This window comes from Danio aesculapii, chromosome 16, assembly GCF_903798145.1.
Source record: "Danio aesculapii chromosome 16, fDanAes4.1, whole genome shotgun sequence".
NCBI classification, from domain to species: Eukaryota; Metazoa; Chordata; class Actinopteri; order Cypriniformes; family Danionidae; genus Danio; species Danio aesculapii.
The window spans coordinates 15,711,670-15,727,398 of record NC_079450.1 but is presented as its reverse complement, the minus strand read 5'-3'; the positions used below and the strand labels follow the sequence as shown (position 1 = coordinate 15,727,398).

The following is a 15,729-nucleotide window of genomic DNA, read 5'->3' as shown; positions in this document are numbered from 1 at the left end:
TGAGCCCAAACATGAAAGAATTGTCACTAAAGATCCAGTTGAATCCAATGAAAAAGATCTGAACTTTCCATCACTACTGTGTATCTTACCTCAGAAGCAGCCTTGCACACATATTGAACGATACTTAGTCCTTCTATCTTGTGGGCTGTTGTATTTGAATTTGAGGATGGGTAGATGGTAGTGGTCATGTGTCCTCTAAATACAGATTTCAAAACTATATCTATATGGTTGAGTTATTATACAATATTCTGATGATTTTGTATCTTGCACCTAACAAATATTCTTTTTTTTTTTTAATAATAATAAAAACTAAACTTAAACTAAGCAATTTCAAAATATAGAAACTAATAAAAACTATTAAATCTGTCTCTAAAAACTAATTAAAACTAACTCAATTGAAAACAAAAAGTCAAAACGAAATAAAAACTAAAACTAATGAAAAATCCAAAATTATTATAACCTTGTTTTGCATGTGTATACTAAAGCTGAAGGAAGTCATTCTTGTGCTTCTGGCGAAAACACTTCAGCTAATACTTGTTCACTCTTACATCTCAGGAAAGATCGACATGGTGAGGTCAAAATGGGGTTTGGCGCTGGCAGCTGTGGTGACGGTCCTCAGCTCTCTTCTCATGTCAGTGGGACTCTGCACCTTGTTTGGCCTCACACCTACACTGAACGGAGGGTAGGAGCTCAGCCAAAACACACCTTTTGTTCACACACTACTAGGCTGATTCTGTGCATCAACATGACTGGCCTGCTGTTGACTTAATCCCTCACGTATAAAACATTCACTTTTGATCTTCAAGCAGGTTGATGGATAACCAGTTGATAAAATTGACATTTGATAGCCAACAAGTGTTTGAGTGGGCAGGGATAGTCCTCCGCCAGCCTATAAGACTGCATTTATGGACTTCAAGTCACAGTGGTGTGAGTTCAAGCTGTCCAAACAAATTTGGGTCAGGTCACGTTCAGCGCAAACAATATCTGGGCCACATGCAAACTTTATATTGATCCAGCATACTATGTATTACTAACAGAACTTTATGTTTTTAACTCTAGAGTCGATGTTTTTCTGTTTTGGCTAGTGTATTTGTTCCTCGCTTTCCATGCATTGGATTTTTTTTACTAAATGCTGTGTTGTGTAAATATTTTCATACTCTCTGCTTGGTTTAGGGTCACATTCAAAGGCTTATTTGTCTTATCTGCTGCTGTTTTTCAGGGAAATCTTCCCCTACCTTGTGGTGGTAATCGGTTTGGAGAATGTTCTAGTCCTCACCAAGTCAGTAGTGTCAACACCTGTCGACCTTGAAGTCAAACTGCGTATCGCTCAAGGTCAGGCATGATGCAATAATCTGCTCTGTTACAATATCAGGGTTCAATGCTTAGGATTTTTTCGAATGGCTCGGTCAGGCCAGTACAGATTTTTAGTTGCCCTGCCAAAAACTTTCACTGGCCCCATAAAAAAAAAAGTTAACAGCTATTTCTTAGCCACATATTTTCAACAATGTGTCAAAAATGACGTTTATGAATCTAAAATTTAAATACTAAAAAATGTAAATAAATGTATATTGAGAAAAATTGAAATGCAAGCAAAACGAGCTGTATAGAAAATATGCAGGTATTTTATTGCAGGTTTAAATTATTTAACAAAACGTTGCTGACTTGCCAAACTGACGGCAAACTGGTCAAAACCTCACTTCTAGGGCTGGGCGAGAAAATTGATCCAGCGGTATTTATTGACCGAACACCATTGCAATATCGATGTAAACAACAACAATGGTACCGATGTATTTCCTGTTTTACATTTTTAATTTCTATAGCTTCCGAGAATCCAAAAAGAACCACATAGTGATAAATAATGTTATGAGAGCTGTTTGAACATTAGGTTATGAACTGAATTGCCTCTTGTTAGAGTTATGAAATTGTTTTTTAACAAGCAGGAAATTTTCATGGGCCAATGACATGACCACATTGAAATGGTCTATAGTTTTATTAAAATGTGGCTGCTGAGCGCGCACCTTGGAAGCAATGCCAATAAGCTTAGAGTGTCAGTTTGTCATTTCCAATGGACATTTCCATAGTTTGACTATTGGTGGAAAATTATTGTAGGCAAGATTGTTTTAAGTAAGGATTCAGTTAAAGTGTAGTGCAGGGCTTTTCAATTGGCAGTCATATTTGTTCCGGCCCTCCAAATAGATTGACCAAGACATATAAAAATAAATTTAGTTCAGTCGAAAAATGGCCGCTATAGTTTTGAAGTGACGTGTGTCTGTTCAATAAAGCACGAGCTGCAGTTGGAGCCTGCGCAGAGGGTGAGTCACCTGACATTAAGCGAGTGGCGCGAGCAGCCGAAAACATTTGGATACTTAATCATAAAGGCTTCTCTACGCTGTGTTTCTGTTGCACGGAACGAAACTGCTGCAACTAAACAAAGTAATGCCAACTGTGTGCTAGTTTTGAAGTTCCGAGCTTATACACCGAGACTAATATACACGCACACTGGATTAACTAAAGCAGCGGGCCGTTCACATATCGCATCTTTTCCACGCGCAAGTTCGTTATTTCCAATTTAAGAATATATGACAATATGTGCGCACAAGCGGAGCGATCTCGCGCTGTAGCGGTGAGAGTTGTGCATGGCTTTCAGTGCAATGTAAACAAAAGATATGTTAGACAAATTATTAAAATGATTATGGATGTATGAATGCTGATGAAAACATCAGTTAATTTAAATACTTAGCTTTAATTTACATTAGACGTGATAACCGTGAAACCATGATTATTCTTCAGACTTACAACCAAAATCTTTAATTGTTCCATCCATAATTGTTATGCAGTTAAAAACAGAACATATGAATGTGTCTGAATGTAGAAGAAGCCTACTTAAGCAATGCACTGCTTTTGTTGTACTTTGTTGTACCCATGACAAACTAATTGAATAGCCCTGGTGTAGTGGATGCCACATCTTAAGAAACATTTTGTAAAAAAAATACTTTCAAATATTGCTTTGAACCCCCAAATTTTTCATAAATTGATAAAATAGAAAGTATGTTGTGCAAAAATGATTTATTTTCAGATTTTGGTTTTCCCATTAAGGTCTGAGCAACGAGAGCTGGTCAATCATGAAGAATATGGCCACTGAGCTGTGCATCATCCTCATTGGATACTTCACATTTGTCCCAGCTATTCAGGTGAGTATACAACAAAAGTATGCAACCTACTCTTAGCAGTAGTTGTATTGTATAAGTTTGCAAATGCCTCACACTTTCCACGTTTTCCTGTGCATGTAGGAGTTCTGTCTGTTTGCTGTGGTCGGTCTGGTGTCCGATTTCTTTCTTCAGATGTTTTTCTTCACCACTGTGCTGTCTATTGACATCCGCCGCATGGAGGTGAGAAACGCCCACACAGGGAACATTTCTTTCACAACTCCATGACATATTCATAAATCAGCCGAATACAGTGTACTGAACATTCCGTTTTATTATCTTTTCACATACATTGGTGTCTCTGCCACAACAGTTGGCTGATCTCAACAGACGTCTGCCAGCTGAAGCGGGGATGCCTCCACCTAAACCGGGCACTTTACGTCCTAGAGAGACGCCTCCACCGCCTCGTCCCTCTCCACACACCATCACCCTGCAGACTCCAGCGTTTCGCAACCTCCGTTTGCCCAAGAGGCTGAGAGTGGTGTATTTCTTAGCCCGCACGCGCCTGGCACAGCGGATCATCATGGTAAATATTATTGATTTGAAAAGATTTAATGGGATGTTCTGTGCTGTTATTAATAAAATACAATTTTTCAGTTACACTGCTGTTCAAAAGATTGGGGTTTATTTATAATTTTTTGATTTATTAATGAAATTAATGCTTTTATTCAACAAACATGCATTCAATTAATAAAAAGTTGCGTTAAAGATGTTTATAATTGACTTTTTACAATGCATTTTTATTTTAAATAAAGGCTAGTTACTTTAAATAATTACTTTAGCTTTTTATACAGTGTGAATTGTAATAATAATAATTATTTATTTTATAAAGCACCTTTAAGACTTAAAACTCAAAGTGCTTTACGCAAAAAAAGATGCATATATAAAAACTGTTTTAAATAACAATAATATTAAAACATCTAAAATAGATTAAACATTTAAACATCTAGAATCATAAAACACACTTTGTCACACCTTTATGTTGATGAACAGGAAAATAAAAAATTAAAACATAGCAATATTTCAGTTTACGGTACATAATCAGCATGTGAGGCAGGTAGCAGAGTAGTGGAAGAATGTAGTGTAGTTTAGTAGATTCAGTTAAGCTCAGTTTGAATGTGGGTGTCACCTGATGAAGAGCAGCTCCTCCAATACCAACTAAGGATGCCAGAGGAGACCGTAACAAGAAACAAAACTTTGGCAATTGACTACAAACTATAAGGGACAAACATCTTATCTAAGTTGACTTAAAAATTTTAAATATCAAAGTAATCAATAAGTAATCAATGCAACAAGTAACAAAAATGTGTAAATAATACAATAATTTTTAGTTAGTATAATGCAATATACAACTATATGTTTATATTTTATTTAGAGAGACAACTATACATTCATGTTTTATTGAGAGAAAGAGAGAAAGCAAATTAATAATATATTTTAAAATGTGTTGGAATTAGGTCTTTTTTCTTCTTTCTAAACATACAAAATAGAAATAGATAAAAAAATGATGGAGAACTAGAATGTTTGTAAAATATTAATTTAAATCAGGGTATCCATGGAGTCTTAAAATGTCTTAAATCTTAAAAACAACATTTTGGGCCTTAAAAAGTCTTAAATTTGCTAAAACATTGTCTTTTAGGTCTTAAATCTTTTTTGAACAGGTCTTAATTTTCCTTTGTTCATGTATAGCTACTCAATCTGGCCATCACTAACATTCCACCTCAATACAACTTATAACTTTTTTATTTAATTTATTTATATAATTTATTTAATTTTTATTTATAGTTCTTCATGGATTTACTGCTGAAGGCAATGACCTGGACCGATATTTGTGCAAACATTTAGTTTATTATTGTTATAAAAATTGTTAAAAACGTTTTATTTTGAAGAACGGTTATGTTAAAAACAAGTGTATGTGTAAAAACTAGAGCTTGCTTGTTTTGAGACATTATGAACTGTATTAAATTATATATGTATTTTTTGATAGTTCATATAAAAAAAAAAATCCATTTGGGCCATTAGAAAAATTCCTTAGCATTTAACAATGTATGAGTCTTAAATTTAACTTGGTGAAACCCTGTAAATGTAAATTTATCATTTAAAATGTATTAAAATTTTAAATTTATGCTGAAAATTTAGCTTTGTCCTCACAGGAATAATAGACATTCAAGAGTTCACACTTAGCTGATGATTGATAATATCAATATCCTCGAACCCGGGGCTCTCTCCCGTTTGAAGGGCGCGAGAGGAGTTTGAGCTCAGGTAGGTCTCGAGAACTCCCCTGCTTGTGAACGTGTTAGCAAGCTATATCTCTTAGCTTTTCCTAAGTGTTGTCTTAAGATGGTGCTTTGGATTAGTCAATTTACTCATTATGCATGTCTTTGGATGGTGGGAGGAAACTGGGGAACCCGGGGAAAACCCACACAAGCACAGGGAGAACATGCAAACTCCGCACAGAAACGCTGATTGCCCTAGTGAGGGGTTGGACCAGTGGCGTTTTTGCTGTGAGACAACAGTGCTAACCACTGGGCCACCGCTCCGCCCTATCGGGTGGAAGGGGCATTCTTCAAGACAGAGATGACTGTAATGGAAAACTCCGGTTATTTATAGTAAGTCAGTATTCATCTGATTAGCGCAATTATGCTAAGCTGATTCGGGACCAGCTGTTTTTTAGAAGATAACAGGAAACTACTTATTATTACTGTATTTTAAACAAATAAGTTAAGGCTTTGTGAGATATTTTTTAAACTAAAAAATCTATATTATACGTTTGGTATATGCATAGCTAGTGTTTTTCAGCCAATGATAATCTACCCCATTAAATTGCATTTGTAGTGGGATATAATGTTGGTGCTGATGTGTTAATAGGTTGGCACAGTGATCTGGATTGGAATCTTGGTCTACACTGACCCTGCTGGTCTAAGAACTTTTCTTGCTGCCCAAGTGTCCGAGCAGAGTCCTCTTGGGGAGGCAGGGCTTCCCCCTCACCTGGGTGTCGCTCCAGTATTTCCAGGCGGACATCCAACCAGCACACTGAGTGTCCTCCCTGCCCCTGAACCGACTCCTCTACCAGAAAACCAGTCCCAGGGCCACCGAACAGCCCGTCCAGGAGTCGCCCCCGTCTCCAGCCCTCAGATCACTTGGGGCTCCGAGGACGAGGAGCTGTGGAGGAGACTTTCTTTCCGCCACTGGCCCTCGCTCTTCAGCTACTACAACATCACTCTTGCAAAGAGGTGCGCTCTTCGTATGGTTTCTCAGTTCGGCTGTGTTTCAGCTTGTACTTAATGCATATCTCTGATGCTCTCAGGTACATCAGCATTCTTCCAGTCATCCCCGTGACACTTCATCTGAGCCCACAGGAGGCCATAGACACTCGGCACCCACAGGACACGCAGCATGCTCTTCCTCCTAGCATCAAGACCTCTGATCTGCAGACCGACCTCACATTATACAAGTCAGTCTCTCACTTCAGCTGTTTAAGAGCTTAAGCTGATTTTACAAAGGTTACTTGTTTAGAGGGTTAGAATTAAACCATTGCTTGGGCAGCAAAAGGCAAAATTATTCATTCATGCTTTGTTTTTGATGGAAAATTATGGAAAAAGGTGTTTTATGAAAAAAAAAAAATAGCTCCAGTCTCTCTAGATTTCCTATTTATATTTATGCATTTCAGTAAACCAAAATGTTGATGACACTTATTCTAAATGATAATAAACATGACAACATTTTGATGGCACAATACCAACATTTATAACTTCAGAAGAGTTAATAGTAAGAGTTAAGAATAATTCAGAGGAATTTTTAATATCTCTGAAATATTTTGTCTATAATATTGTTATATATATTCAACATTAATATTCAAAAGTTGTATTTGGAATATGTGGAAAAATGTGGTTCATGAAAAAGACTGTTAAATGGCTCCAGGTCCTCTGGTTTTTCTGTTCTTATTTATGCATTTTAGTAAAACATCATTTTAAAGACATTTCCTCTGAATGATAATAAACATGGCAACATTTTGATGGCACATTACCAACATTTATAACTTCAGAAGAGTTAATACTAGTTAATAGTAAGAGTTAAGAATAATTCAGAATTATTATTTGGTGTAATAACAATAATTGTTTGTCATATCATTTATTAAGCATTTATGATTCTGACCAGTTGTTGTTTAAAAAATCTCCATAATATTTCCTCTATAATATTTATTTATATATTTTTTTGTTTTTAAACATTACTATTCAAAGGTTGTATTTGGAATTAAAAAAAAAATATGGTTCATGGGAAAAAACAGACTTAAATAGCTCCAGTTCTTCTGGATTTCCTATTCATATTTATGCATTTCAGTCAAACATAATTTTGATGACATTTCTTCCAAATGATAATAAACATATCAACATTTTTAAGGCACATAACCAATATTTTAACTTCAAAGGAGTTACTGATAGTTAATAGGAAGAGTTCAGAAGAATTATTATTTGGTGTAATAGCAATACATGTTTCTCATATTATTTATTAAATATTTATTATTTAGACCAATTGTTGTTCAAAAACTGTCCATAATATTTTCTAAAAAAAAAATATATATGTTTTTTGTTTTTAAACATTACTATTCAAATGGTATTTCGAAAAATTATGGCAAAAGGTGGTTTATAAAAAAAAATAGCTCCAGTTCCTCTGGATTTCCTATTTATATTTGTTTATTTCAGTAAAACAATTTTGATGACATTTCTTCTGAATGATAATAAACATGGCAACATTTTGATGACACATTAACAATAATTATAACTTCAGAAGAGTTACTGGTAGTTAATAATAAGAATTAAGAATAATTCAGAAGAATTATTATTTGTATTAATAACAATAAATGTTTGTCATATCATTTATTATTCTGACCAATTGCAATAAAAAAAACTATTTCCTTAATAATTCCTCTATAACATGTTATATTTAAAGTAAATCCTATTACGCCTTTTTAAAATATGATTAAAACCATTATTAATGTTCCTAATAAATCCAGAGATTTTTTTTTTTATCCAGAGGCAAAAATCTTAGTGACCTCAAAATTCGGAATGGTTGTGTATATAAAATATTGTTAACATAGTTTTATTATTATTAATTTTACTGTTTATTTTATTATGAGTCAAGTTTAATTAAATATTATACACAAACCTGTTGCACTGTGTTAAAGAAAGCATCATAAAGGTAACAAAAAATATCCTAAGATTCTCAATTTCGCTCGCACAGTGTTTATTGTTTTTATTTAACAAATATTTGCTTAGTATTTCACTTTTATTTGACACATTTTTACTTTTATTTAACTTTTTTGTCAATGCTACATAAATCAGACCACTTACATTTTATTGAGAAATATTATCTAGTAATATTACCTTAATCATATGTGTTTGTGGTAGCAGCTCATCACAAACACATTTCACCAGGCTTGTTGTGTTACAATAAATAAAGCCTCCATTCTCTTTTCTAAAACGCCTCCGCTCTTTGTGTGCTCATCAGAGGGTTTTATGGATCAGAAAGGAATTTCTTTGTTCGTTTCACACCTTGTTGTATTTATAGATCAGACAGCAGTCATTCATTGCTTATCTGTAAGTCGCTCAGTGACTTTACTCAGAAAACATGCATTACTGCTTCCCTTTGTGCTCTTTCTGTGAACAAATGTCAAGAGGTTCTAAACCTCATGGCCAAAATATTCTTTTAAGCAAACAAACACCTACATTTCTCATTTATACATGGAACTGTTACTGATTAACTATAAGCTCTCATTCATATTGCATATTAGCACACACTGGAGGTCCAACTATGGGACTGCAGTGACAAACAATAGCCTCATTCTTAAGCAAACAAACTCCGATTGCGGCATTGAAGGTCATTGTTTCAAGGCTTTGCTTTTATCTTTGAGGTTGTTGTTATAATGGTTAGATACGCATCAGATGGATGTAGGTCAGTTTTTTTTTAAAGCCTGGCCCCCTGCCTGCGTTTCCTGTTTTCTGTGCTGTTTTTACTCTGTAAGGAAAGATCAACACTGAGTGCACAAACTGAGATCTTGCTTACCTTAGAATTCCTATTTGTGAAAGTGTGTGGACTGGAATTTCTAGAGGGACTTGTTTTGCGAGGGGTTTAAGCTCAAATGCCAGCTTTAAATTGATTTATTGGCCCACTAAAGGGGCACTTTGAAGAGATAGTTCGCCAAAAACGGAAATGTTGTTATTAATTATTAATTACTCAGTCATTACAATCCCTCTTAGATTTTCGTTCATCTTTAAAACAGAAATTAAAATATTTTAGATGAAATCCGAGAGCTTTCTCATCCTCCGAGACATTCAAAGTTCAGGGAAGGAACCAAAAGCTTTGTCAAAACATTACATGTGACTTCAGAAGGTCAGCTGCTTCATACAAATTTCACATTTGTGCAGCAAAAAACTGTATGACGACCATGAGAAATACAACTTATTTGCCATTAGAGTGAGTAGCATGACATGCAAGCATGGTATTGGTAAGCATGGTACGCACCATGATCTGACGTGAAAGATAACAAGGTTTTTTGTATGATTTTTTTTTTCTGTAATGGACTTCTACAATAGATTTTCATTCAATTAAGTTCAGGGCAATATAGCTAAGAAAATTGTTGATATTAGTCTATAAAATTGATAATTAGTTTTGTCATATATTTGTGCTATAGAGAAAGTGAACACTGTTTCATCTGGCTTTCAGCTAAATCAGAGATATTTGTGTTGTTCCATGATGCCTAGTTTCCACTGAGTGGTACAGTATGGTACGATTTGGTAAGGGTCACCTTTATAAGGCTTGTGTCTCCACTGCCTAATGGTACCCTTTTTGTGGGCGTGGTGTTAATGATAATGCGAAAAAGCCTGCTGTAATGTCTAAGATTATATAATAAAAAGATAAATAAAACATTTATAAACGCATACAGACCCTTACAGTCTCATACATTACAGTTCATAAATGATACGAAACAAATACAGTAAATACCTCTCATCTTTGTTCTTCACGGCACATTAACCGTTAACATTAACATGTAACATTTTTGTTAAAAAGCAATTTCGTCATTCCGAGTTCATAATAGTCCAAAAGGTGATGATAATAGTTAAACATGGCAGTTTGTTCATGTTTTAGGTTGCTGAAAGAATCATTTGCTCCTTTGTTTTTTTTTCGGGCTTCTCCTTTGTTTTTGGGGTTCTCGTGCTTCACTCTCGCATTTGTCCATTTCTGAAAAGATATCAGAAGCAATTCAATAATCAAGCGCATGTTATTATCATCAGCTTGATGATTAAGTTTGAGGTCGGGTGGACCATGGCTTATTATTATATGTACAGTTGAAATCAGAATTATTAGCCCCCTTTTAAATTATTTTTTCTTTTTTAAATATTTCCCAAATTATGTTTAACAGAGCAATGAAATTTTCACAGTATATCTGATAATATTTTTTCTTCTGGAAAACATCTTATTAGTTTTTATTTCTGCTGGAATAAAAGTAGTTTTTAATTTTTAAAAAAACATTTTAAGGTCAAAATTGGCTATATTTTTTTCGATAGTCTATAGAACAAACCATCGTTATACAATAAATTTCCTAAATACCCTAACCTGCCTAGTTAACTTAATTATCCTAGTTAAGCCTTTAAATGTCACTTTAAGCTGTATAGAAATGTCTTGAAAAAAATCTAGTCAAATATGATTTACTGTCATCATGGCAAAGATAAAATAAATCAGTTATTAGAAATGAGTTATTAAAACTATTATGTTTAGAAATGTGTTGTAGAAATCTGCTCTCCTTTAAACAAATTGGGGAAAAAATTTACAGGGGGGCTAATAATTCAGGGGGACTAATAATTCTGACTTCAACTGTATATATTATTACGGCGTAATGTCTTGGCTGTGTATTTATAAATGGCGCTTCCTTTGTTTTAATTCTCCTGGCTTGTGCAAGCGCTAGTGACGTTTCTCTGTAAACCATTAGCATTCAGCTGCATGTCTCGTTCCCCCTTTTGTGCTTGTTGTGCTAGGTACACTTTGGAAAGGGTACCCAAAAAGTGATATGGCACGGTTCATTTTTTGATACTTTTTGACAGTGGAAACGGGCATAAAAGCATACCATACCTTACTGTACCATACTGTACCACTCAGTGGAAATGGGCCATAACTTTTAAGCATTTGTCTTTTTTTAGAGCTAGTTGCATGATCGATATGAGGCTTATCTGCTATTATACAAACCTTGTTGCACAAAGCAGTGCCATTTAGTTCCACAAGGACTTATATGGTTGAAGAAAATTATTAGTTCCTATTAACTGTTAACTCCTCTTGTGAAATTTAAATTCTTTTTAAAAATATATTTACCAAGCGCTGTTTTATTTTTCTACAAACATTTTTAAACGTAATTGTTTTAATAACAAATTTCTTTCATTTTGCCATGATGACAGTACATAATATTTCACTAGGTATTTTGCAAGACATCAGTATTTAGCTTGAAGTGCAACTTAAAGCCTTACTAAGCTAATTGGATCACTATTATTACTTAAGATGGTTAACAATATTGACCATAATAATAATATTATTATTATTATTATTAATCCTTTATTTCAGCCAAACTACAAGAAATAAGACTTTCTCCAGAGTTTTTAAATAAGAAATACTATAAAAACTTCCTTGCATTAAACGGCACTTGGGAAATATTTGAAAATTTTTACTGAAGGGCTAATAATTTAGCCTTCAACAGTATATTATACCAAACATTTCCCGAACATGTTATCATTTTGAGGGTCAACTGTGTTGTGATAATCATCATTTTATCATAAGTTCCGTGACATGAACACAATGGTGTTGGCTTTTCCATATCGATTCAATCACAAAGCAAACTCTTCAAGGTCTCAGTTACAACTACTGTGTTTGAGAGCAAAGTACACACTCATTGGCGGCCAGTGAAGACCAAAGGGTTGGCGTTATGCAAATTAGGCTAAGACTGGAATTACTGATGACTCATTTCAGGCAGATCAGAATCAGTCCTCTCTTTTTGGTAAACTACAGATCTTTCACAGGTAACACTTTAGTTTAGGTCACAATTCATGCAATTATCTACTACCTGCCTGTTATTAAGATATTAACTGTTCATTAGCAGTTATAAAGTATGACCCTATTCTGCATCCGTAATCCTACCCAAAACCTAAACCCAACTTCTACCTTACTAACTATTAATAAACAGCTAATTAGTAGATTATTAAGCTAGTAGTGTTAGTTAATGGTTTATTAATACAGTGAATTGTAACCTAAACTGAAGTGTTACCCTTTCACATTCATAAACAGCTGTATCACACACTTTATGAATGATAATAACAAAATAAAAAGCATAATGGGGCAGTTAAAGTGAAGTGTGTGATTTATTTTGTTAGGCAGTATTAAAATAGGCAATAAAAATAGGCAGTATTTAAGTACATGTTTTTCAAACTCTCATTTTGCATTGATTGGACAGGCTGTTTTAGACTGTTGTTCTGACTGTTGAGGTTTAACACACTTTTAATAATGTTAACAGACTGTATTATTATTTACATTACTATCTTCTTTCAATGTAATACCTGTTTGCACTATCCAATTCCTCTTGAAATATATCCCATTCTTGTAAAGTTATTTATATTATTTACTTTACATATTTATTTATTTATTTTATTTATATTGTTTATTCTCATATTTCTTTAATGCTAAAGGTCACTTTGAGCCACCAAGCAAATTGTATTACTACAAGTCTCTTATGTTTTATAATGTGTGTGTTTGTGCAGAGTGGCAGCTCTTGGGCTTTTCGCCGGTGTTGTGCTGGTGCTCTTACTCTTCTGTCTCTATCGTGTGCTCTGCCCTCGAAACTATGGGCAGAACGGTGTGCCCCATGGTCGTCGTCGCCGTGGAGACCTGCCCTGCGATGAGTATGGATATTCACCCCCAATCAGTGAAATTTCCCCTCTGCTGCTGAGAGGTCACAGTATGGTAAGTTGACTGGAGTCGACAGGGATTGAATTTTTTTCTATAAATGCACTCTTGAGATATTTAAAAGATCTTTTGGCACCTCTCTTCAGGACATTGAGTGTCTGGCCAGTGATGGCATGCTGCTGGCCAGCTGTTGTCTGGCGGGACAGATCCGTGTATGGGACGCACAGACTGGAGACTGTCTTACTGTTATACCCAACAAAGGGTAAGGAAATGTATAACTCAAATAAACAGACAGACGGCTTAATGTTTAATTAATGTACGCTCAAAAAATAATGTTTACTGTAAACTACTTGTTTAAAATATTTTTGGGGGGGACAACTTAATTGTTTTATGTTCAATCCACTTTAATTCGTAAAATCTAATAATTTAACTTATTTTTTTATGTTTTCCCAACATTTCCCAACGTTTTTATGAGGTACATGTATAATATAGTTTTTTACATGTATAATAACAAATGTACATATATTCAATTAATAAAATATTACATTTTGAAACTAATTTTAACTGCTTTTAAAATTGTAATGCTCACCAATCCTGCATTTAATTGATAATAATACAAAAAAACACTTTTTTAAAATAACATTTTTAAATGGTCAGTGCCAATAGCCTAGTGGTTAGTGCATTGATGTAGCACTGAGATGTTCACAGCAACCGAGTTTGATTCCTAACTCCAGGTCCTTTCTGATTCTTCCCCTCTCTCTGCTCCCCATGCATTCCTGCCTCCACTTTACTTTCTTATAAAATAAAGATTAAAAATCCCTTTAAAAAGTATATATATATTTTTATTAAATTTAAGTATTACTACAATAAAGTGTTTTCACAGTATTACTGTAAAAAAATTGACATTACAGGTAATATTTTAGCAATATTTTAGTCAATTATAGGGTGTCTGCGGGGTCTTAAAGTTTTAAAATTTCTTAAATAAAAAAAAATTGTTAGGCCTTGCAAAATATTAAATTCACTGAAATATTATAAATCTTAAATAATTTTAAACGGGTCTTAATTGTTTATGTAAAGTTACCCAGTTGAAACAGAAATGTGCGCGCATCTAGAAATCTCAAAGGCAGGTGCTCGATCAAAAACAAACACAGTAGCAAAAGAAAATCAACACACTGGCACTTTAGCTCGACCATGTAGGTCGAAACGTTGTGGTAATGATTTTTTTTTTGAGAGCTACAGTAAAGTGCCAGTGTGCTGATTTTCTCTTGATCTAATGCTACCCAGTTGATCCATCACACATCCAATCTCTGACAATACATCTCAATAAAACTTTTAGCAATACTCTATTTATAACTAATATTATAACAGTCTGTTGTGCATACATTTAGTTTATTAAAGTTTTAAAGAGTTTAAGTTATGCTGAAAAAATTGCATGTATACAGCTAGAGTCTGCTTGTTTTGACATTATTTAAAATATGTAGCTAAGAAATAACTAATTAGCTGTATTTTTTTGATGGGGCAAGTAATTTAGTTTTTTTTTCTGCTGGGCCATTAAAAAATCTTTAGTGTTTAGGCCTATACAAGTCTTAAATTTCATTCTTCATGATCTTAAAAAGGTCTTAGAAAGTCTTAAATTTAACTTTGAAACGCTGAATAAAAAAAAAAAATTATGTTTACAAAAAACGTTTTTAAAAAAAGTGGGAATTTTTTAAAAATGTGTGCAAAACAAGCAATGAAATGCTAAATGTGTATTTTTTAACGTGCTTGTGTCCATTGTTAGCCTGCGCAGGAGCAGCAGCAACGGTTGTTGGGAGCACCGTGATGGCTGGGATCACATCAGTGCTTTTGAGGCAGAGGGAATAGCTGCAGACTTTCGAGAACCAGGAGGAGCGATGGGAGGCCCGGATGTAGATATTTTCCCAATAAGGAGGAGGACCACCCCTGCTCGTCTTGCCCTGTTTGGAGACCAACCGGACCTCACGCCTCTCATCGACACCAACTTCGGGGCGCTGCCTCCATCTCAGGCTCTGAGTGGCTCTGGTTTTGACTTTGGGAGTTTGGTGGAGAAAGCGTACCAGGAGCACGAGCCCTCACCAGCGCTGGTCTTCCCTCCGTCTCCTCCAGCCTCACAGCAAAGGCGCCGCAGCCTCGGGGATCAGCCGGTCCTGCCTCCTGAGCTCCCCCCACAGAGCAGTGCAGACTGGGACAGCTCTGTGTGGGCCATGGAGCTCAGGGGGAACCTCATTGCCACGGGCCGCAGCACTGGAAAACTGGAGGTGAGGGAAAGAAGTGAGGTTTTTTCAACTATAAATACCTACAGTTGAAGTCAAAATGATTATTATTAATTTTCTTTTTTTAAATATTTCCCAAATTATGTTTAACAGAGCAAGGAATTTTTTACAGTGTTTGCTATAATATTTTTTCTTCTGGAGAAAATCATATTTGTTTTATTTCAGCTAGAATAAAAGCAGTTTTATTTTTTTGTAAAACCATTTTAAGGTCAATATTATTAGCGCCCTTAAGCAATATCTGTTTTCGAATGTCTGCAGAACAAACAATCGTTATACAATGACTTGCCTAA

At 34.7% G+C, this 15,729-nt stretch overlaps 1 protein-coding gene across 2 annotated transcripts in view; it reads left to right on the top strand.

Moving 5' to 3' along the window:
- Positions 1-15,729, top strand: part of scap (SREBF chaperone) — a 47,585-nt gene that overhangs the window by 18,649 nt on the left and 13,207 nt on the right. For both annotated transcript variants that reach the window (XM_056474714.1, XM_056474713.1), the window contains exons 8-17: positions 556-682; positions 1,220-1,332; positions 3,097-3,191; positions 3,291-3,389; positions 3,520-3,732; positions 6,075-6,439; positions 6,514-6,660; positions 13,004-13,205; positions 13,295-13,410; positions 14,929-15,424. In XM_056474714.1, the coding sequence (XP_056330689.1) occupies positions 556-682; positions 1,220-1,332; positions 3,097-3,191; positions 3,291-3,389; positions 3,520-3,732; positions 6,075-6,439; positions 6,514-6,660; positions 13,004-13,205; positions 13,295-13,410; positions 14,929-15,424 (1,973 nt within the window). The remainder of the gene's footprint in view (positions 1-555; positions 683-1,219; positions 1,333-3,096; positions 3,192-3,290; positions 3,390-3,519; positions 3,733-6,074; positions 6,440-6,513; positions 6,661-13,003; positions 13,206-13,294; positions 13,411-14,928; positions 15,425-15,729) is intronic.